At 42.7% G+C, this 24,985-nt stretch overlaps 1 protein-coding gene across 2 annotated transcripts in view; it reads left to right on the top strand.

Annotated features, from left to right (window-relative positions):
* The window catches only part of ADAM10 (ADAM metallopeptidase domain 10), a 111,074-nt gene that overhangs the window by 34,637 nt on the left and 51,452 nt on the right, over positions 1-24,985 (top strand). The window contains exons 3-4 of one of the 2 annotated variants that reach the window (XM_030579023.1): positions 17,889-18,007; positions 21,329-21,487. In XM_030579023.1, the coding sequence (XP_030434883.1) occupies positions 17,889-18,007; positions 21,329-21,487 (278 nt within the window). The remainder of the gene's footprint in view (positions 1-17,888; positions 18,008-21,328; positions 21,488-24,985) is intronic. The other variant, XM_030579024.1, reaches the window with a different exon arrangement.

Here is a 24,985-nt window from a genome sequence, read left to right as displayed (position 1 = left end):
TCCTGCTTTTTGTGTCAAGGTCAGTAATAAAAAGGTTAAATAAGATTGGTCCCAAAGCTGATCCTTGAGGAACTCCACTGGTAACCTCCTTCCAGCCTGACAGTTCACCCTTCAGTACGACCCGTTGGAGTCTCTCCTTTAACCAGTTCCTTATCCACCTTTCAATTTTCATATTGATCCCCATCTTCTCCAATTTAACTAACAGTTCCCCATGTGGAACCGTGTCAAATGCCTTACTGAAATCGAGGTAAATTAGATCTACTGCATTCCTTTGTCTAAATAATCTGTCACCTTTTCAAAGAAGGAGATCAGGTTGGTTTGGCACGATCTACCTTTAGTAAAACCATGTTGTAACTTGTCCCAATTACCATTGACCTCAATGTCCTTAACTACTTTCTCCTTCAAAATTTTTTCCAAGACCTTACATACTGCAGATGTCAAACTAACAGGCCTATAGTTACTCGGATCACTTTTTTCCCTTTCTTAAAGATAGGAACTATGTTAGCAATTCTCCATCTATACGGTACAACCCCTGAGTTTACCGATTCATTAAAAATTCTTGCTAACGGGCTTGCAATTTCATGCTCCAGTTCCTTTTAATATTCTTAGATGAAGATTATCTGGGCCCTCCGATTTTGTCCCATTAAGCTGTTCAGGTTTGGGTTCTACCTCAGATGTGGTAATATCCACCTCTATATCCTCATTCCCGTTTGTCTTCCTTCCATTATCCCTAAGCTCCTCGTTAGCCTTATTAAAGACTGAGACAAAGTACTTATTTAGATATTGGGCCATGCCTAGGTTATCCTTAACCTCCATTCCATTCTCAGTATTTAGCGGTCCCACTTCTTCTTCTTTCTTTGTTTTCTTCTTATTTATATGGCTATAGAACCTTTTACTATTGGTTTTAATTCCCTTTGCAAGGTCCAACTCTACATGGCTTTTAGCCTTTCTCACTTTATCCCTACATGTTCTGACCTCACTAAAGTAGCTTTCCTTGCTAATCCCACCCTTCTTCCACTCCTTGTAGGCTTTCTGCTTTTTCTTAATCGCCTCTCTGAGATGCTTGCTCATCCAGCTTGGTCTACAACTCCTGCCTATGGTTTTTTCCCCCTTTCTTGGGATGCAGGCTTCTGATAGTTTCTGCAGCTGTGACTTAAAGTAATTCAAGGCCTCCTCCACATTTAGATCCACAAGTTCTTCAGTCCAATCCACTTCCCTAACTAATTTCCTTAATTCTTTAAAGTTTGTCCTTGAGAAGTCAAAAACCCTAGTCCCAGATCTATTTTTGTTTATCCTTCCATCTAGTTTGAACTGAATTAGCTCATGATCACTCGAACCAAGGTTGTCCCCCTACAACCATTTCTTCTATGAGGTCCTCACTACTCACCAAAACCAAATCTAAAATGGCATCCCCTCTTACAGCATATGGGCCTTGTAGGTTCCTTGCATTACTGCCAAGTGAAATTGTCATAAACAGATAGCTAAGGGTTAATGTCTCTTTCACCTGAAACACCTGACCAGAGAACCAATCAGGAAACCGGATTTTTTTTCAACTTTGGGTGGAGGGAATTGTGTGTCTGAGTCTTTTGTCTGTCTGCCTGCTGTCTCTGAGCTTTGGAGAAGTAGCTCTGTTTTCTAATCTTCTGTTTCTAAGTGTAAGGACAAAGAGATCAGATAGTAAGTTATATGGTTTCTTTTCTTTGGTATTTGCATGAATATAAGTGCTGGAGTGCTTTGATTTGTATTCTTTTTGAATAAGGCTGTTTATTCAATATTCTTTTAAGCAATTGACCCTGTGTTGTATCATCTGTATACAGAGAGACTATTTGTATTTTTTCTTTCTTTTTATATAAAGCTTTCTTTTAAGACCTGTTGGAGTTTTTCTTTACTTCAGGAAAATTGAGTCTGTACTCACCAGGGAATTGGTGGGAGGAAGAAATCAAGGGAGATCTGTGTGTTGGATTGCTAGCCTGACTTGGCATTCCCTCTGGGGAAATAGGAAAGTACTTTTTTTTTTCAGGACTGGGAACGGAGAGGGGGAGTCTCTCTGTGTAGTTTCACAGAGCTTGTGTCTGTGTATCTCTCCAGGAGCACCTGGAGGGGGGAAGGGAAAAAGGATTATTTCCCTTTGTTGTGAGACTCAAGGGATTTGGGTCTTGGGGTCCCCAGGGAAGGTTTTTCAGGGGGACCAGAGTGCCCCAAAACACTCTAATTTTTTGGGTGGTGGCAGCAAGTACCAGGTCCAAGCTGGTAACTAAGCTTGGAGGCTTTCATGCTAACCCCCATATTTTGGACGCTAAGGTCCAAATCTGGGAATAAGGTTATAAGGTTATAACAGAAATAAAATGCTAAAGATAGCTCTGTAGGCTACAACTGTAGTAAATCTATCCCCTTGAGAGATGGAAGCTAGGTTGAGGGAAGAATTCTTCTGTCAACCTAATGGTGTCACTACTGGGCCTTAGGTCAGCTTATTTTTATGTCTGTCAGGAATGTGAATTTTTCATGCCCCCTGAGTGATGTATCTAGGTCGATATAGGTTTAGCTGTAGATCAGGCCTGAATCTAGACTCATGTAATATTGATATAGCCATATACATCTCTGATGTAGGAAAGTATTATCTTTATTTGGCACGGTAGAACAGAGTTACAGAAAACATCACATTTCAGATACCTTCATTTTGGTTGCCTCAGTGACTGCGTGCTTAACTTGAAGTATCCAGGGCTTGATATTTCAGAGTTTCTGAGCATCCAGAGCTCTGTTATTTCAACTGGAGTTGTAGGTGTCACAGTTAAGCACCCAGAAAATGAGGAACAGTTAGTAGCCACATCTTAAAAATTTTAATCAGAGTGACTTGACCAGCATCACATAGGAAACCGGTGGCTGAGGAGGGATAAAGCCCAGATTACCTGGATCCTAACCTCAGGCCTTGCCCACAAGAACTATCCTTTCTATTCCTGCAGCAATTTGCCTTATTCAGTATGAACCTTCTGGGGGAATGCAAACGTGGGAAAGGAAATAGAAATTCTCAGCTGTTTATATCTAAGCAAAACCCAAATGGGATTTCAGGGAACACAGAAAAGGCTGCTTCTGTTGCCCTTAAGTCTTTTCCACTTCTATATTTTAAAGGCCTGCTGCAAACAATGAATGTTTTGGAGCTTCTCAAAAAGACAAAAGAATATTCATGTGTCTCAGCTGTGTTCCTCTGGGCGGTGTTCACCATTTCCTTGGATTACTTTTGAGGATCAGTGGGTGCATTATACACTGAGGCAAGTGCTCCAGGTCTCCTGAGCTCCTAGTTACGTAGGTCTGGTCTACACTACGCGTGTAAACCGAATTTAGCAGCGTTAAACCAATTTAACCCTGCACCCATCCGCACAACGAGGCTCTTTATATCGATATAAAGGGCTCTTTCAACAGATTTCTGTACTCTCCCCGACGAGAGGAGTAGCGCTGAAATCGGTATTGCCATGTCGGATTAGGGTTAGTGTGACCTCAAATCAACGGTATTGGCCTCTGGGCGGTATCCCACAGGGCACCATTGTGACCGCTCTGAAAAGCCATCTGAACTCGGATGCACTGGCGAGGTAAACAGGAAAAGCCCCGTGAACTTTTGAATTTCATTTCCTGTTTGCCCAGCATGAAGCTCTGATCAGCACGGGTGGCGATGCAGTCCCAAATCCAAAATGAGCTCCAGCATGGACCGTACGGGAGATACTGGATCTGATCGCTGTATGGGGAGACAAATATGTTCTATCAGAGCTCCATTACAAAAGATGAAATGACACAGCATTTGAAAAAATCTCCAGGCTATGATAGACAGAGGCCACAGCACAGTGCTGTGTGACAAGCGTAACGGAAAGCCAAAGAATCAAATGGACGCTCATGGAGGGAGGGAGTACTGAGGACTCCAGCTAACCCGCAGTCTCCGAAAAGTATTTGCATTCTTGGCTGAGGTCCCAATGCCTGAAGGGTCAAAAACATTTTCCCAGGTGTTTCAGGGTATGTTGTCAATTTACACCCTTCTCCCCCCCCCCGAAAGAAAAGGGGAAAAAACACGTTTTTTGCCTTTTTTCAGTGTCACCGTGTGTCTACTGCATGCTGCTGATAAACGGGGTGCTGCAGCACTGAACACCAGCATCCCCTTCCCGGTGGCAGACGGTACAATATGACTGCTATCCATCGTTGTCATCAGCCCGTGAGTGCTCCTGGCTGGCCTTGGTGAGGTCGGCTGGGGGCGCCTGGGTAAAAATGGGAATGACTCGCGGTCATTCCTGGCAGATGGTACAGAATGGCTGGTAATCGTCTTCATCATAGCAGCGGGAGGCTGGGCTCCTCTCCCCCGCCATCCTTTAATGTCCGGCCTGGACTATCATAGCAACTGGAGGTTTCCTCCCCCTCATTTTATCTCACTAAAAAGTCTGTGTTTTTCTTATTCCAGCATTCTTTATTACTTCATCACACAAATGGGGGGACACTGCCCCGGTAGCCCAGGAGGGTTGTGGGAGGAGGGAAGCAATGGGGTTGTTGCAGGGGCACCCCCTAGAAGGGCATGCAGCTCATCATTTCTGCGGGATCTCTGGGGCTCTGACCCGGAGCGGCTGTGCTGTCTGGTTCTCTAGTACACTTGCCCCATATTCTTGGCAGGACTGACTCTCTATTTTTAGACAAAACATAAAGAAGGGAATGACCCGGGGAGTCATTCCCATTTTTGTCCATGCGCCCCTGGCCAATCTCAGCGAGGAGCACCCATGACAGCAGCAGACGGTACAGAATGACTGATAACTGTCATCTCATCGCCAGTTTACAATGGCATGGCAGACGGTACAATAGGGATGGTAACCGTCTCTGCTACCTTGCAAAGGCAAATGAATTCTGTTGTGTAGCACTACAGTACCGCATCTGTCAGCAGCATCCAGTACACATACGGTGACAGTGGCAAAAGGCAAAACGGGCTCCATGGTTGCCATGCTATGGCGTCTGCCAGCGCAATCCAGGGAAAAAGAATGCGAAATGATTGTCTGCCGTTGCTTTCACGGAGGAAGGATTGAGTGACGACATTTACCCAGAATCACCCGCGACACTGTTTTTGCATTGGGATCTCAACCCAGAATTCCAATGAGCGGGGGAGACTGCGGGAACTATGGGATAGCTACGGGATAGCTACCTACAGTGCAATGCTCCGGAAATCGACACTAGCCTCAGTACATGGACACACACCGCCGAATTAATGTGCTTAGTGTGGCCGCGTGCACTCGACTTTATACAATCTGTTTTACAAAACCAGTTTATGTAAAATTGAAATAATCCCGTAGTGTAGACATACCCTTAGATGTGTTTCACAGAGTTCACCTGGCTGGGGGAACTAAGGTTGCTAATTAAGACTGCAGGGACAACATGACAAGAAAGCAGGGAGTATAGGCTTGGCAAAGACATTTTCTAACCACTGTCACTTTCTAATAATGTTTGGGTTACAGATATGTAAAAGTAAAATATGAGCACAGCCTCTCCCCAACTCCTGGTGTCTGATCTTGGTGCTCTTGAGAGCCCTGGGTTTGGTTGAAGTACTTAAGGCAGGGTCCCCAAACTGGGGGGCAGCCCCCATAGAGGCATGTGGAGGAACATTGAGGGGGTGTGTGGAAGGGCCTAGGCCAGCCCCATGAGGGCTACTTTTCCAGACTAGCTCCGTCCCCATCCTCACTTTTCCTCCACCTGCGTTCAGCCCCCAGTCCTGAGCTGCCTTCAGGCCCTGCCCAGCTCCCCTGGGGGGTGGGGTGGGGATGAGAGGGAGTGCCATGTTTCCAGTCCAGCTCTGCCCTCATTCCCTCTCTGTCCCTCCCTCCCCCAACCAGCTCTGCATCTAGCCCTAGCTCCATCCCAAGCTCTGCTGTTGAGGAAGCCTTGGCTGTGCAGTAATGGAGGGAGGACACTGACAGATTCCATTACTGGTTAGGGAGAAGGATGACTGGAAAAGGTTGCTCAGCTCTTGCATGTTGCAATGGTCTGTCCTCTTGCTTAGAAAAGTATCCCGCTTCTAAAACAGCTTCTCTCCCCCTCTTGCCTGTGTCCTACAGCTGCCCTCTCTATTCTGTTGTGTGTGTAGAGACATTTAAAGTCAAGAGCCCTACTTGAAGAAAACCCATTGTTCCAATAGGGGAGAGTCGTTCAACGTTGATGGTTGTGCTATAGCTTCTCAGACAATTTTTCTGCTAGGTGTCATGCTGCTGCTACAAAATGGATGCTCTAATCAACAAAGGAGGTTATAATGCAGCATGAAGGTCATGCTCTAAATGAATACAATGGAAAGTAGAGCCCCTGAAACAACATGTGGTTTATAATTTGATACTGACACATCCTCTGTTTCACATTGACCACTTGTGATCAGTAAATAATCAATGAAATTCTCCAGAAAAGTACCAGGATTATATTGGTGTTGTAAACAGGTTCCATCATCTCTTACTACATTTTACTTACCTAAAAATTTTAGCTGGTGTGGTATTCCATGTTCTAAATATTGCCATCGTGTGTTGATAGTTATCGGCTGCCTTTCACCAAAGAAGTGGTTTCTCTTCAATGGTGGATAAGTCATCCATATATGTAGCTTTATCTACAAGCTAATTTTAAAGCTCCATTGGATGAAAATAGCTAAATAAAATTTAGATAGTTATCTTTGAAAGACTTTCCACTGTAAACTAGTCGCTTGTGTTCCAGTGCCATAAGGTAACTGAGCCCAGGAACCTGACGGTTTTTTGTTTTTTTTTAAAGATAGCTTGAGAACATCTGCAGTTGCCTTAGAAAGTATTTTGAAAAAAAAGCATGAAAGGGATATAAACCTGTGCGCTTCAGGGCATAAGCCAACTTCTTACTGAAGGGTGGTTAGGAGGAATCTTCCTACCCAGACAGGTGTCACTGTTCTGGTTGAGCTCCGTGTAGACACTCACCAGGCTGCTAAATTTGGATCTCAACACTGGACTTCTGTGTTTTTTGGCTTTCTGAGCAGACTCCAGGTACAACCTCTGGCTTTGGGTCTCTAGGCACACTTTCAGGGTGCAGATTCTCCATCTAACTCTGTCCCCTCTCCAAGCTGGGACTTTGTTGCCCACTTGCCTAGGCCCTGATGCTAGCATCATCTTCCCAAGGCTTTCCAGTAACTTAAGTACATCCATTCCAGAACTCCAGTGTTGTGGGCACTCTGCTTTACGGTTTATCCCTTCAGAGACATCTAATAGCTGAAGCAAACTGCTAAACTTGCGTACTGTTTCCAGCGCAATCATTCTTCATTTTAGATGGCATCAGAGGTACAGATCTAGGCAAAACAAGAAACATCTGCGCAAAAATCGCGCTCTCTGTTTCATCAACACTTTTTTCAGCATTCTTTGGGACTGTACTCTGTCTTCTCATGATTCCAGGACTCTTTCTCCAGATCAGGCTTCTCTTCCAGATCCTGGAGTCACTGTCTGACCTCTGCAGTGCGTTTCCTCTACCTGTGGCTGGTGTCCCGCAGTCAAATAGTGTTCTCTCTCTCCTCAGCCTCTGATTTTAAAGGGCTGTTACCCACACCTGGGCTGTATCTACACTTAATTTGCACAGCAGCAGTGCTTCAGTGTAGATAATCACTACAATGATGGGAGGGATTCTCTTGTTGCTGTAGTTAATTGACTTCCTCTAGAGGCAGTCACTAGATTGACAGAACTCTTCCATTGACCTAGCCCTGTCTAGACTGGGGGTTAGGTCAGCATAGGTACATCTCTCAGAAGATGGATTTTTTTACATCCTGAAAGACACATCTATGCAGATAAAAGTTTTCAGTGTAGCCCATCCCCTGGTTTTTGTGCCCCTTATGGAGAAAAGCCACTGCTCCAAACCCCACTCTGTGGACAAACTTGGTTGAACTGGGTCCCATAGGCTTCAGCTTTTCCACTGTCCTAAGGTGCTCCCTCTTGAGTAAGAGCTCTTTTTGGTGATGACTATCCATTGCGCCTGGTCTGGGAGAGACATGACACCAGCTGTGATAGCAGATGACTGACTATACGTCGCCTGAGGTATTTAGTGATGCAGGAACTTCATTAAATGAACCACAATTCAGAAGTGTTATGTAGGTCTCCAAATAGTCACAGCAGGTTAGTACCCAATTGCCGACTTTGGGATTTTTGCACCTTCTCCTGAAACATCTGGTACTGCTTGCTGCTGCAGGCTGAGTAGTGGACTAGATATGTCTGGCCTGGTAATACTTACATTAATTGTTTTGAATGCATTCTGAAACTAAACAGCAAAGATTAAATATACACATAGTGTTCAGTGTAGAAATAAAGTGTTATTAAAATTATGACAATCTTTAAAAATGATGTTGCTGGTGTTTCAACCACAAAAGCAAACTATGCAGTGTTGTGGGTGACATTTGCCAACAGGTAAATAGATATTAGATCAAGAAATCGTTATTTACTATAAACAGCAGTACCTGGCATATGTAGATGGATGGATATGGATTAAGGGCACATATTCAGCCTTGGGATTCCTAACTATGAATATAGCTTTTGTTTTATACATAACTTATTTTTATGGTAATATGGAAAAAAAATCTGTTTACGGGTTTTTTTTACATTTGCTATTGTAGGAACTGACTTCTTAGATATTCAGTCATAACTCTGTTTTGAATGTACATTCAAAATTACTTATTGTTATGTTTCAGAAGTTTAAGGACTGATTGTTAATAAACCATGCTAGCAAAGATTGTAAATGCACTTTGTGGAGAGGGGAGAACATTGCACATTTTTGCAGCCATTTAACTACAGTAAACTGCCACTTAAATACCACCCAAAAAAGATGTCTTCTATGATCTGTTTGCAAAAGTCATCTTGAGTGCAGACCCATTTGAGCTTGTAGAGTCTAGGTGAAATGTCTTGTAACATAGACCCTGAGTCTGCAGTGGGCTGCACCAAACAAGTACTTGAGAGGTCTACACCTAAAACTTAGGTCAACCCAGCCACGTTTCTAAGGAGCATGAAAAATCCTCGCCCCTGAGCTATGTAGGGGTAAAACAACCTAGCCCCAGTTGTAGATGGTGCTAAGTCAATGGAAGAATTCTTCTGTCAACCTTCCTACTGCTTATTGGGAGAGGCGGATTAACAGCGATGACTGACACGCACACCCCGTTGCTGTGGTGAATGTCTACACTGAAGTGCTACAGCAGCACAGCTGCAGTTGTGCTGCTGTAGTGGTTTCAATGTAGACATAGTCTAAGCCCAAGTATAGACACCATTAGATTGATGGAAAAATTCTTCCATTGACCTAGCTACCACCTTTTGAGGGGACAGATTTACTACAGTGACGGGAAATCCTTCTGTCACCGTAGCAAGCAGCTACACTGCAGCACCACAACCGTGCTGCTGAAGTGCTTATAGTGTAGACCTACTTTAAGGCTCTGCCTGTGTGTAGTGGTCTGCCTTCATGGAGCCAGTTGTAAGACTGAGTCCTTAGCAGAGGAATTTATATTTTAAAACCTTCATTCCCTAGCTGAATTCTTAGCTTAGCTTGCAGTCTGGGTGATACTTTAATGGCCCAGTTGTAAACACTTGATAATACAGATTAATATAATACTTACATCTCCTTCAATGTGCAAGGATACTAAGCACCTCTACCCCGATATAACACTGTCCTTGGGAGCCAAAAAAATCTTACTGCATTATAGGTGAAACTGCATTGTATTGAACTTGCTTTGATCCGCCAGAGTGCGCAGGTCCCCCCCCACACACACACTGCTTTTCTGCATTATATCGGGTCACGTTATATTGGGGTAGAGATGTACTTCTAAACTTTTTAAAACTCTTGCCCATTGTACAAAAGGAGAAGTGCCTGTTAAAATGAGACAAAAGCTTTTGTAGAAGTGTGGCATATCTATATATTTTTATTACAATGCTTTAATCCTCACTTCAGAAGATTCACCCTTTTAAATTGACTTTGAAGATCTTGGCTTATTCGTTAGTCATAGTGACCTTTGTAACAGACCATTAAAATATTGCAGAAGTATGAAAAATTGTAATTCTAAGCAATTATCCAAAGCCTTTCTACACGAGATGTTTTTGTAAGGAGAACAAAGCTATTCTTTTTAGATGGGGAGAAGTACTTTTGCAGTTATGCTAATGGTAAATGTATCTCAAAATAGTATTCTAATAGTATTCTTTAATTTTCAGTAACTAACAGATTTATGAATGTTTCAAAACATTGAAAACTAATTAAATTTCAACTTGCTGATCAATTTTTGTTTAACATTCCAATTTAGAACAATGCCTTGCTGTGTTTACATTTTCTTGCATTTGTTTTTCGGGGGGGAGGAGTGCATATACATGAAAGCAGAAACTGTCAAAATAATTCTTTATAAAGGTTTGAACGCTTAGAACAACTTCATGAATTAATTGCTGTAACTTGCTGAAGCTTTTCCAGAGCAAAATTCTAATGATACCAGATGGGTGTTTCATAAACTTAATTGAGCAGCTCTGATACCACCTACAAAACTTTTTTCTTTTCTGTGGCTGTTTCCTTCTGGGGTTTTGTGGAGGATCAGAGACTACTGCTGAGAGAAGTCTGTTTGTGAGTGAAGACACAGAGGGCCTCATATTCTAACCTAACTGTTTTCTTGGGCTCATCTGGTGCATTTGGAGCTGGTTTTTCTTTACAGAAATATCTGATGTGCAGGCTAGGCTGTAATACTATTTCATTACTTGATTTTTAGCTCAGTGTCCAGAAAACTTGCTGGTGGCATTGGGGGGGAAAACAATGTGTGAAGAATCAGAGTATTCAAATGTGGCTGGCTGGCTTGCTTCAGCATGATCTGTCTTTTAATCTGTAGATGCTGCTTAATAACATGAAGACCAAAGACATTTACAGCTCTTTACATATGTCATTTTAATTAAACTGATACTTAGATAATTAGTCTCTGCTAGTAGTGTCAAATATATAACTATTCTATTGCTGTGTGTAGTTTTTCTGACAACTTACTACTTCAATATTGTACTAAAACAAAATGCACAGTACACCACAACCACACAAAGCAATTAACTTATACATACAAATTAAAGCAAGCTCTTATACTATGTTTACCAAATAAAGTAAACCTTTTACAACTTCAAAAACAGATATTACAGTAAGTTGTTTATAATTGGATAGTCATCTAAATACCAAAGCTGTTTGGCAGCTTTAATGCTTGAGGTTTAAAATGAACACTTAATAAAACACCAGCTTAATAGGACAATTAAGATCATTACAAGTAACATATGGAAACCTGTTAAATCTTTAGAATCATAAACCTTATTGGTTAGATCAGTTGACATTGCTGCCTTGCAGACAATACAAAACTTATTTTATTTTTTCAAGGTCTGAAATAGGAGAAAATAAGTTACATGTGCAAGAGGTACAGGTTAGAATTAAAGTTAACCTGCCTACAGTTATTTTTACATGCCCAGGATCTGCAAACCCAGTTGATTCTCAATCAGGTAGGTGCCCTACTGCTCTCAGTATCCTATTGGGAGGGTAGTGAATTCAGAAGGAATGAGACACTAAAGGGACTCCAATACGGTATAACTCAGTGGTTCTCAACCAGGAGTCTGGTCCCCCTGGGGGCAGGTTTCAGGTAGTCCACCAAGCATGGCCAGCATTAGACTCACTAGGGCCCAGGACAGAAAGCCAAAGCCCTGCCACGCAGGATTGCAGCCTGGGGCCAATGCCAAAGATTGAACAACTTAGCTTTGCAGTGCCCCCTGTGGCATAGGGCCCTAGAAAATTGCCCTGCTTGCTACCCCATAATGTTGGCTCTGGCTTTTATATGCAAAAAAACAGTTGTTGTGGCACAGCTGGGCTGTGGAGTTTTTATAGCATGTTGTGGAGGGGGGCTCAGAAAGAAAAAGATTGAGAACCCCCAATGTAAGTATGTATAAGGGAGTTTGATTGTAAAGGAGTTTAACTTGCTCTATTATATGCCTTACCTCTTAATATGGGATATTGGTGTCCATCTCACTGGCAGTATTTTACTTTCTAACAGATTTTTCTTCTTGATCACAGATACTGTCTTATTGTTTTGATGTTCACTTTCCTTTAATATACTCTCCAGCAGTAGTTTCAAAGCCTTCTTTCGTAATACTACATTTCATTTTAAGGTTGAAAGAGAATCTAGGCTTCTGTAGCAATCTTGTAAATCAGATCTGTTCCTTCATCTCAAATGATCATTGTAAGGTAATTCATGATTCTCGGGTGGAAGATTGAATCTTTCATGAAATCTGCAACTTAAACATAGGAAGCTATATTTTGTCATGTTAATTCCTGAGATTGCAACTTCCAAACCGTACTATAAATCTACTTGAGTTCTTGTGTTGGCTCAACTCCTTGCTCCTGCAGGGTCCCTGACCTTGCATTGAAAAAGGTGGAAACTTTGATCCAAGGAATGAAACTATCTCAAAAATTGGAAGAGTAATGGTAAATTGCCCTTCAGGGAAAGACTCTTCTCAGCATAGACATTGCCAACATACCAACTGCAGAACAAAAATAAACTTAAATAGGTAACTGAAGTTCTATTAAAGGGTGAGTTTATTGTGCTCAACATTAATTAGTAATTGATTATTTTCATTTGAGGACAGGATTTGAAAAACTTACTTCGCACCTCATAGTCCCAGAATTAAGTCTGCCAGTCAGGATGAAAAATACATGTACAACAAAGACCCATGCATGTTCAAAGGAATAATAAGCTGTCTTCTGTTTAACTGTACTGTCAATTAGCTTTTTACTTAATGCATTTAAAAAAATGTAATTTACTATCTCTTCCTTATACTTTTTTTCTAACTTGTTCCATCAGTCTGTTATCCACACCCACTAACCCTCACTGTGCATAGATTCTGCAAAAATTGATGACACTCCCCTGGGAAAGATTGCTACTCACCATGGGTGAGTGAACAAGTGGATTTTTCAAGTGCTTTTTGAGGACAAATGACTACATCTGCATATTACTAAATCATATTACAGGTATACTCAAAACAGTTTTTCAAAGGCTCCACAGTTTATCACTAATCTAAGATTTTTTCAGATTTTTATTCCAAACCATTTCATATCATTCTGGTTGAAGTCAAGCGTCTGAGTTGGTTTCCGTTGGAATGTGTAGCCTTAAGGAAAAAGCTGTTTTTAAAACAGGTGATATATATGACAGTTTTTAATTTTTAACTGTGTGTAAGCCAAAAGGTCATTCACATGGTTAAACCTGTGGATATTTTTGTGTTCTGTAAGATTATTTGATTCAAAGATGATTTAGGACCCTATTTCAATATTTAATATCTATTATAAAAAGGTTTAAAGTTCAGTAGCAAAATACCTTCATACATTTGCTTCACTCTTACAAGTAAGGATGGTTACATCTGATAACTGCCTGTCAAAAGTGCAAATTTTCGAAAACTAGAACCGTATCTTAAACCAAATGTTTGGAACAGTTTTTTTTTAAAATATGCTCACTTAGCTGAGTGTTTCTAATGGTATTTTCATTGGTCAGCGCTGACAGAGGGCACCTATGGGATGGCTTGCACACTTGGCCCCAAGTGGATCCTGTTTGCAGTGGATGCAGTGCAGTTGCTCCCCAGGAGACAGACAGGAATTGTTAGTGGCAGCAGTTCTCTGCTTTTTGTGCTCATTCTGCACATTTTTGAATGTAGGGTCAGTGGCTCTGATTGGCCAGTGTAGTCAGCACTGTATGGCTGCCGTTAGCAGTGGAGTCAGATCAGAGTAGGTAAGCAAAGTAGGAAGGCAAAATAATCATACCAAGCCAAAAAAGTGGTGCTGTAGTTACCATACAGTCGGATCGGTGCTTTTAATTGATAAATCTTAAACAAGTTTGCTATAACAAGCGGGGCGGGTGGGGGAAAAAAAGTAGTTCAGCAAATTATCTCGAGTTCAGACTATAGGCCTGTGGCAGTAGGGATTGGCCCCTTTAATTAAATACTACTGAACAGCCCAACTACATTCAGGCGTAGTACCCTGGACTCCAGTTAACACTGGGTTAACGTGGAACAAGATTAATTTCTGGATGCTGTAACCTTACTGTCCCAGAAGTAGAGGCTGCTGCAAAAGGGTGCACACCCTGACAATAATTACAGTTCAGAGAGCCTCTTCAGGGGAGAGGGAAGGGCTGGTCATGATGAGACAATTACAATTCAGTGTCCTTACTAAAATGTACTGGTCTTATTCCAGTGTTCACGCTTTTAGTTAAAATGTGCTGGTGGTACTGCAGAGTAAGAGGTCTTCATTTCAGCTACAGGCATAACTTTGGAACATATAAATTATCTGACAATCAGTTAAACTGAGGATGGGAATAAGCCTTATTTGGCTTTTTCGGGAGGCTTTTCCTTACCATTCAGTAGAACTCTTTAATATCAGAGGGGAAGCCATATTAGTCTGGATCTGTAAAAGCAGCAAAGAATCCTGTGGCACCTTATAGACTAACAGACATTTTGGAGCATGAGCTTTCGTGGGTGAATACCCACTTCGTCAGATGCATGTAGTGGAAATTTCCAGGGGCAGGTGTATATATATATATGCAGGCAAGCTAGAGATAATGAGGTAGTTCAATCAGGGAGGATGAGGCCCTGTTCTAGCAGTTGAGGTATGAAAACCAAGGGAGGAGAAACTGGTTTTGTAATTGGCAAGCCGTTCACAGTCTTTGTTTAATCCTGAGCTGATGGTGTCAAATTTGCAGATGAACTGAAGCTCAGCAGTTTCTCTTTGAAGTCTGGTCTTGAAGTTTTTTTGCTGCAGGATGGCCGCCTTAAGGTCTGCTATAGTGTGGCCAGGGAGGTTGAAGTGTTCTCCTACAGGTTTGTGTATATTGCCATTCCTAATACCTGATTTGTGTCCGTTTATCCTTTTCCGTAGCGACTGAAAGGGAGCACATACAAATTCATACCCCCTACATGGGTGATGAAGGCTGACCTTTCCTTGATGGATTCATCTGGCAGTACTTGCCAGTACCCCTTCTTTAAGTCTAAGGTAGAGATGAACTGAGCCTATCCCAGTTTCTCCAATAGCTCATATGTGCGTGGCATTGGATAGTTGTCTGGGCAAGTTACAGCATTTAGCTTAACGGTAGGCCACGCAAAAGCATATCTCCCAATCTAGTTTGACAATTAGAACCACTGGAGATGCCCATGCACTGTTAAAGGGGCAGATTATCCCTGTCTGTAGCATGTCCTGGATCTCCTGTTATATAGCAGTTTTGGCTTGAGGAGACATCCAGTAAGGTTGGGCTCTAATTGGGTGAGCATTTCCTGTGTCAGTGGAGTGGTTTTCCCCATTTGGTCCATTCTGGGGTGGCTGAGAACACTGGTGCAAAACTAGTGCACAGCTCCTGGATCTGCTGTCGCTGCATATGTCCAAGTGTCATGGAGAAGTTCACCTCTTCCATGCCACCCTCACTTTTTCCTTTTTAGCAGACACCATCAGACCACTCAGCATTGTCTCCTCCCTGGTCTGTAAACTGACAAACCTTTAATTCTCTGGAATAAAAGGGCTTTAGAGAATTAACAGGAATAAACCTCACTCTTAGCATAGGGAAAATTCACAAGCTAAAACAAAAGATAAGCTAAAGCATTTCCTTGGTATTACTTACAATTTTTGTAATCTTGGATGCTTATTTCAGGCAGGGTTTAAGGAGATGGTTTTTCCTGCCTGGTCCCTCTCTGTCCCGGAGAGAATCACAAAGAGAGCACAAAACAAAAACTCCCCCCACAGATTTGAAAGTATCTTCTTCCCTTATTGGTCCGGTTATTTGAGCTTCTTAACCCCTTACAGGTAAAGGAGGGATTTTATGCTACTCTGACACTCCCTCTTTCTTGATTTAAGGTAAAGATCTGAGATGGCCCTTACTAATGACATATGAGGCAGGATGTATGCAGTGTTGTAGCCATGTCAGTCCCAGAGTATTAGAATGGAGCATGGTATGCATCAGTGTCACAGAACAAATTAGGAAGGATGGTTTAGTGGTTACGGCATCGGACTGGGGCTAGGGAGATTGGAGGTGATACCCTGATACCACAGGCTTCCTATGTGAATCTTGGGCAATTTTCTTAATCTTTGTTCCTCAGCTTCGTATTTACAACATGGTAATGCCATGTTGTCTTGCATATTTAGATTGTAAGCTCTTGAGAGGAGGGCCATCTCTTGCTATGCTTGTATAGTGCCTAGAACATTGAGTCCTTGATTTCAGTAAGAGTCTCTACGAGAGGAGAAGAGAGGAGGATAATATTCTGTAACACAATCTCCATCCAAGATTTCAGTAAGGATAATTCTCTGTAGCTTGAGAAGGATGAACGTCAATCTGAGTTGAACACATGAATTCAAGTTAATGTGTTACGAAGCACATAAGTTATGAGGGAAATGGGTTCTTTGACAGCATCTCCAACTTCTGTCACTATTCCCTTCCTGTGTGATTCTGGAGCTGGGTAGGTTCCTCTGCTGATAGGGGAGCTTTTGGTTCCTTGCTAGTAGTGCTTCCTGAGAACAGATCAAAAACTGAAAGCTTGACCACCTCTCAGGGGGTGTGGACCTAGGAACATTCAGGAAGATTGACAGATCACCTGAAGGTGCAAAATCAGTACGAATCTTCAATTGATTTGTCTTAACTTCTGTGTGTCCATATAGACAAGCCTTTAGATGGCTGGCTTCATGTGAATCCACTCCCTTGGTGTTTAGGAGTGGCAGCAGCACCTGTGTCCATCTCATTGTTTGAATGTACAGTAAGGCACTTCTGTCATGAGGAAGAGTCGTACAGTAGAAATAAGACCTAAATGAAACTGATATTGCAAACTTCATTAAACAAAACCCAGGCTGATTTTATTTTAAGAGCTTCCTAGTGTTGGGAGGTTGATTCTATATGCAAAACAGGAAGCTTAAATGTTGCAGTACTGATTAATTTAGATGTCTAAAATAAGTTGCCAAGTAAAGGTAATTATTATTTTTGTTCAATTGGACTATGCAGTTGTTGATTTAAAAAAATACTTCATTAATGTGGCACTTGTCATACTGTAATACAAATAATAGCGTTGGAGTGAAAATTAATTTTGGGCCTAATAGCTGTGGATCACTAGTGGTGTATTAGTTATTGCAGCACTTGTAAAAACTGTCCATGTTTAAAAAAAAAATCAACAAGGCTGACATTTTATGTCCTGATAGCTTTTTCTTCCACTTAAATATTAGAGGTTGAATTATAAATCTGTGCTCCTGATTTCCAAAGAGATCATTTATATTTCTAGTGGGATTAAATGTAGTTGGAGTGTTAAATATAAGTAAATCTGTTCAGTTTAGATACAGTTGAACTGCTGTAGTTGTAGTAATCCTTGCACATTTTTGTGAACTTTTTATTACAAGTGTTTGTATCCATCTTACTTTTGAATTTAATATCAAACTAAGCCAACAGTATACCTATACTTTAAGTCTCTATGCTGGAAATTGCAAGTAAAATAAATTTGAAAATGAAGAGATTACTAACTTGAATAGTTTATAATGCTTTATCAAAGAAAAGATGGCTCTTCCTTCAGTTACTCCTATGTTTTATGGAGGAGTGGGAACAAAAGCCATAGTTAAGGCTGAGCAGGTAAGATTAGGTTTGTGAACTTTTAAGAGTGGCCATGATTTCTGTCTTTCATTATTTTGTTAGTATAGTTACATCAGAAACTTCTGAATACCATTATGTTCTGAACTGAAATAATTCTTATAATACATTTATCTGTCTTGTGCTCTGTGTAAGGAATATTGTTTCCTTATTCGTAATATTTTTAAAGGATTTGCAAGGTGTTTTTACTATCTACATTTTAACACAGTCTGTATTCAGTCTATATTTCAGTTTACTGTCTTTTGTTTACTTTTAGACACTTCAGCCTTCGAATGAAGAGAGATACCTCCCTCTTTAGTGATGACTTCAAAGTAGAAATATCAAATAAAGTAGTTGATTATGATACCTCTCATATTTATACTGGACACATATATGGTAAGTACAACAAGCATTTCCCATTGATTAAAAAGTGCAATGATTTTAAACAAATACTATTTGATTTTAATGTTGCTTTGATTTATGAAGTGGAAAATACTTGATCAGATTGCTCAGATATTAATTTTTAAATGTCCTTAATTGAAAAAATACTAAAATATGATGCATGGACGTTGATTGATCTTTTCCTAACTTAGTTTTGGTGGATTTACTGCAGAATACTTTCATAACTTTTTGAAGTCATTCAAAGTCTGAATGTCCTTCATTTTAAGCACCTTCTCAAGAATGTGGGTACTGTACTTCTGAATATAGTCTCTTTCCTTCCTTTCTTCCCTCCTTCCTTTCAAACAGATGGTGACTTCAGTCTGTGTATTTTCACTTAAAGATGAACTAAACCAGATGGCTGAACAGTTGATTTGACCATCCCCTATTCAGTTATACTGCTGAGTGGCCCAACTACAATATCAGGCAACATGGTACCTGAGGGATTCTGACAAGCAATGTGGTGAACTTAGACACCCATATTCCAAAAGAAGGCCCCTGTAAAAATTGTATGTAATCTGGTGGTTAGCCCTTGGAACAAGCTGAAAGTGGAAGATAGTCCTAACCTTCCCCGTAATGCTTGCTGGAAAAGCTTGAAATTTTCTGTTAAGTTTCTACAAGGATTATGAAATGGCTACAGGTGATTGAATATGAAATATTGAATTTGATACCTATGGAAATTTACGTCCAGAGTTCACATACCTTGAACTATAAAACTTTATGCTCATATTGAATGAATGGTGAAAAGAGTCTTCATCAGTGTAGAATCAAGAACTCGGTCATTGACTGTAAATGCATGCATTCCAGAACATATATATAACTGGAGATGTAAACTCTGGGGGGTGGGGAAGAGTGCTCTCCACTACTGGTGGTTCATACACAAGAGATTTTGGTTCCCATTAACAACATGTCTCCATAAGAGAGCACCATCTAACAAGTGATATACTTATGGTATCTTGCCCCATCTTGCACGCCTCCTTGCTCCAAAATAAAATGTTAGAAGACTTGTAGGGTTACATAGTTGGTTTCCTTAAGTGTGTTCTGGGCTCAAATTTGGGGGTGGGGGTAAATTTGCAGTCATTTTTGTCATGTTTTTTTGGGATACAGCCCCTACAAAGTGTTGTGCTTTTACATCTCAGAGTGCTTGAATGCTTGTGTATAGCCAGACTGTCTTCAAGACAGCCATACCCTGTTGGAATCTGGGGTAAGATATGTAGTGGAAATCTGGGGTTCTTTGGTTAAAGGGTTCATATGAGAGCCCCTCCCACAAATGTCCAGTTTTTAATTTGCTATGTTCTCTAAAATCAGGTACGCAGTGAAGCTAGGGTGGGGAGCTGAGAATAAGCAGGCAGGTCTTATACCATTGTCGGGTACATAGTTCTCAGAGTTTGTAGGAGTGGAGTTTAAGGTCAGGGAAACTGTAAGAAGAGGCTCATCTTAAGGCAAAAGATCAGCTTCCGCTCTTCGAGGAAATGCTTAGTGAATGAGGCCCTGGCAATTGATCCACTTACCTCAACTCAGCTGGTTGCCTGGGGAGCCTGGTGCTCATCTGCAGTTCCAGTGACCATGAGTTCAGATCCTCTCCTCATCTCACTCTTGTGATTGAATTTTAAGCATGTGGAGTCCACATACAGATTCATCTGGGTTCATCTTGTGTCTGGAATCGGAGCCATTCTCAATGCAAATGATCTACTGGGTCCTAAAGGGATAGCCAGACTGAAACTCTCCTCACCAGTCCTGCTGGTTTCTCCAGCTGCTAATTGTGGACATGAGAAGTGCTAGCAGTGTCTCCCTACAGCACCCCTTTGGTCCCATAATTGCCCCTCAGTTGTGCCCTATGTAATTTTTGGAAAACTGGAAGTTCACATGGAAAGATATTTGTAGGATATACATGCTCCTGCATTGCCTTGTTCCTCATTCTATTCCAGAACATAAGATTAACTTCCCCAATTTAAACATTGGCAAATGAGCAAATGCAAAGTTGAAGTGACTTTCCCATATGAGCTTAACCCTTTTTTTTTCCTTCTTGATGTCTGAACAGAGGAGTCTTCATCATCCCTTAGCTTCTTCCAACCAGCAGCAAGTATTCAGGTCACTGACGCTTTACAGCAGGGTTAGGCAACCTATGGCATGCGTGCCAAAGGTGGCACGTGAGCTGATTTTCAGTGGCACTCATGCGGCCTGGGACCTGGCCACAGGTCCGGGGGTCTCTATATTTTAATTTAATTTTAAATGAAGCTTCATAGACATTTTAAAAAACTTTTTTACTTTACATACAACAATAGGTTAGTTAAATATAACAGACTTATAGAAAGAGACCTTCTAAAAACGTTAATGTATTACTGGCATGTGAAACCTTAAATTAGAGTGAATAAATGAAGATTTAGCACACCGTGTCTGACAGGTTGCCAACCTCTGTTTTACAGAATACAGTGAAGGTCCACTGAAGAGCCTGAATAGGAGTGCTGATTTGGAGCTGTACAGGGCTTGCTTAGAGAAAGGGGGTTATGATACTGTAATAATCCGAGTTCCTGTAGCGATCTCTGTGGGGGATCACTTAGTTTAGTGGGAAAGTATTGCTTTAACACTTTCCAGTGTTTTGCTTTTTAACACTTGGGCCTGGTCTGCACTAGGGGAGGGTGTTGATGTAAGATACGCAACTTCAGCTACGAGAATACCGTAGCTGAAGTCAAAGTATCTTATTCCAACTTACCTCCCGTCCTCATGGTGCAGAATTGATGTCCGCGGCTCCCCCGTCAACTCCACTACCGCCGCTCACTCCGGTGGAGTTCTAGAGTCGATGGGGAGCACATTCGGGGATCGATATATGGCATCTAGATTAGACGTGCTATATCGATCCGGATAAATCGATCGCTACCTGCCAATGCGGCGAGTAGTCTGGATGTACACATATTTTGTTCTTGTAACATTAACCTTCTGAAGTACATGTAAGAGGACCCGAATTCTGCATTTCTTGATTTGCCAATGTTGGAAAATCATGAGTACAGGGCAGTGCTGCGTACCTATTACTTTATCTGTATGTTAACCAACTGTTTTGCATGTGAATAAAAATATATCTGAGGTGGTCATGGGAATTTTAGTTTTACAGCTTTGTGCTTCAGAATTTCCTTTCCGAATTCATGTTTCAAGTGTATTCTCGTAAGTAAGTTAATTGATTTCAGAATGCATCCTGGAAATGTCTTTGTATATAAACTGTAAGAATGTTTTGAGATGGATGTAAATGTTTTTTCAAAACGCACTTGCTGCTTTGTTTAATAGGCGAGCAGGGAAGCTTTAGCCATGGATCTGTTATTGATGGAAGATTTGAAGGATTTATCCAGACTCAAAGTGGCACCTTTTACGTTGAGCCAGCAGAGAGATATATTAAGGACAGAACCCTACCATTTCACTCTGTCATTTATCATGAAGATGATATCAGTAAGTACTCCCACTTTGTGCTGCAGACAAAGAGAAAACGTTTTCATTAAATGTAAAGCTGCCTAAGCCGTTGGTAAGTTTCAAACTGAGGGGTCTATGGAGACAAATATTCCAAGATTCTCATTATCATACAACAGTACAAGTCATGATGTCCTGAAGTGATCCATGTGCAGTTATGGTATGAAAGGAATCTAGCGCAGGCACAAAGCTTACCCCACTTCAAACTTTTATTTGTTTTTGGTTTTTTTTCATTTGCTACTTGGCCTCTTGGACTAGCCCTCTAGTTGCCAGACTAGTGTATTAGTGGAGATCTTTCCTGCAAAGTTAACATAAAGCCTTCCCTTGAGCTTGTTAAAATGTCACATACTGGCCATTATGCTTTCTTGTGAAGTTCTTTGGTATCCAAAAGGAGGGATGAGTAATCTAAATTCACATTAAAGTGCTCCTAGCTTCATATAATTATGTAAGAAAAATACCGAATTTAGCCATGTGGAAAGCAACAGCTTTCCCTGCATATATGGCTCTCAGACTCCTTCAGACTGGTACTTTAAAAGGTGCAGTAACAGCCAGCATCTGGCATTCTGGGGCACAGTTCTGAGGGGAATTTTCAGTTGATGAGGAAGTGCAGAAAATACTAGCTACAAAGGTCATAGATTGTAATGCTAGAAGGGACCATTGTAATTATCTAGTCAGACCTCCTGTATAACACGGGCCCTAAGACTTCTGTACATTTTGAATTAATTCCTGTTCAAACCAGAGCATATCTTCTAGAAAACCATCTGATTTTGATTTAAAAATTGCCAAAAATGCCAAATTCACTTCGACCTTTGGTAAGTTGTTCCAGTGGTTAATTACCCTGTTGTAAATGTACATCTTATTTCCAGTCTGAATTTGTCCAACTTCAACTTTCAGCCTTTGTATCATGCTGTACTCTTATCTGCTACCTTAAAGAGCCTATTATCAAAGTTTCATTTCCCACATGAGTAGTTACAGACTGATCAAGTCACCCCTTATCCTTCTCTTGTTAAACGAAATAGATTGAGCTCCTTGAGTCTATTGCTATAAGGTAAGGCATTGTTTTTTAATACTTCAATCATTCTCATGGCTCTTTTCTGAACCCTCTTCAATTTATCAACATCTTTCTTGAACTGTGGACTCCAGAACTGGACAGAGCATTCCAGTAGTGATTGCACCAACACAATAGAGGTAATATAAGCTCCCCCACTCCTACTTGAGATTTCCCGTTCATATATCCAAAGATCACGTTAGTGGCAGCCCCTTTGGACACACATGCTACACTGAGAGCTGGTGTTCAGCTGATTATCTGCTGCTATGCACATACCTTTTTCTCAGTCACGGCTTTCCAGGATAATGTCCCCCATTCTGCAAGTATGGACTATATTCTTTGATCTAAATGTGTAACATTACATTTGGCCATATAAAATATGTTCAACCTTACCAAGTGATCCATATTGCTTTGTAGCAGTGACCTTTCTCCTTTATCACTCTCTGAGCATTTGCATCATCTCCTTGTGCACATTAATAATAAAGTTAAGTAGTTATAGGGCCAGGACATCACTGAGACCCAACTAGAAACATCCCTACTTGATGACTACCCTATTCACAATTAAATTTTGGGTTTGTCTACACCAGGGGTCGGCAACCTTTCAGAAGTGGTGTGCCTAGGCTTCATTTATTCACTCTAATTTAAGGTTTCGCGTGCCGGTAATACATTTTAATGTTTTTTTGAAGGTCTCTCTCTACAAGTCTGTATATTATATAACTAAACTAGTCTTGTATTGTAAAATAAACGAAGGTTTTCAAAATGTTTAAGAAGCTTCATTAAAATGTTGATCTTACGCCACTGGCCCGCTCAGCCCACTGCTGGTCTCGGGTTATGTTCACCTAGGCCAGCAATGAGCTGAGTGGGGCCTGTGGCCTGGACCCCAGCTAGGAAGGGTCTGGCAGCCAGAACCCCAGACCGGCAGCAGGCTGTGCGGGGCCAGCAGCTGGGACCCCAGACCGGCAATGGGCTGAGCAGCTCAGCCCACTGCCAGTCGGGTTCCATCCGCTGGCTCCTGCCAGCTGGGATCCTGGCTACTGGACCCACTCAGCCCGCTGCCTGTCTGGGATCCCGGCCCTGCCCACATACAGTGGGTACCTACCTTCTCCCTGGTTCTGGTCCATTCTCTTCCTCTCTCTGCACTGAGCTGAGGGTGGGAGTGGACCGAGCACAGGGCTAGGGGTGAAGAGTCTGGCGAGGAGCTAGAATGAGGAAGGGGGCTCAGGGTTGGGGCAGGAGGTTTGGGTGTGGGAGCACTTTCCTGGGCAGCTCCCATTTGGTGTGAGGGGTGCAGGTGGGAATGTGAGTGGGGGTGCAGGAGCTCCCGTTTGGTGCTCAGGGTGGGGATGGAGATGTGCAGGGTGCATGGGATGTGGGGGGTTCAAGAGTCAGGGCAGAGGGCTGGGGGCATGTGAGGGGGGGTGCAGGTGTCAGGGTAGGGGGGGCTGGGTATATGTGAGGGTGCCAGAGTCAGGGCTGGGCTCATGGGGGGCGTGAAGGAGTCAGCAGAGGGCTGGGTGGTACAGGGCTCAGGGCAGGGGCCTGGGGTTGTGGCGCGGGTCAGGGCTCAGGGTAGAGGGCTGGTGTGTGTGGTGGGGGTCAGGGCTCAAGGCAGAGGGCTGGGTGACTGCCCCCCTCAGAACCCTCCCCGCTCCTTGTCCCAACTACCTCCTCCTGGGACCCCACCCCCTATCTAAGCCTCCCTGCCCCTTGTCCCCTGACTGCCCTCCCAAGACCCTAACCCCTACCTGTCCGGTGACTGCCCTAACCCTTACCACACCCCGCACCCAGACAGAACTCCCTGGACTCCCATGCCTATCCAGCCACTCCCCGCCCCCTGACAGGACCCCCAGAACTCTGGACCCATACAATCCCCCCTGCTCCTTGCCTGCCCCAACCCCTCTCCACACTCCTACCTCCTGACAGCCCCCTCCAGAACTCCCAACTCATCCAATCCCCCCAGCTCCTTGTCCCCCTCACCCCTTCCAGAGACCCCCACCCACCCTAACTGCCCCCCTAGACCCTCCTTGCTCCCTGTTCCCTGACCCCTATCCACCCCCATGCCCCCTAACAGACCCCGGGACTCCCATGCTCCATCTAACCCCCCCTGCTCCCTAGCTGCCCCCTCCAGAGACCCCCACCCTAACCACCCCTCAGGATCCCATCCACCCTGGTCCCTTGACTGCCCCCACCCCTTACCCAACCCCCCCGGCCCCATTACCATGAGGCTCCCCGCTCGTCTGGAGCCGTGCATGCGTGCAGCCCCGCCCCACCCCTCAGAGTGCTGCGCGCAAGGTGGCAGGGCTCTGGATGAGTGGGGAGTGTCTTTCCCTCTCCACGGACCCAAAAGCTGCCCACGGGAGCGCGCAGCCGCAGCCCCCGCCCCCAGAGCACTGTGTGTGCGGTGGCAAGGCTCCGGGGGAAGTCAGAGGAGG

Source organism: Gopherus evgoodei, chromosome 10 (genome assembly GCF_007399415.2).
Source record: "Gopherus evgoodei ecotype Sinaloan lineage chromosome 10, rGopEvg1_v1.p, whole genome shotgun sequence".
Taxonomy (NCBI): Eukaryota; Metazoa; Chordata; order Testudines; family Testudinidae; genus Gopherus; species Gopherus evgoodei.
Note: the sequence above shows the minus strand (reverse complement) of the source record. Positions and strands in the feature narration are given on the sequence as shown.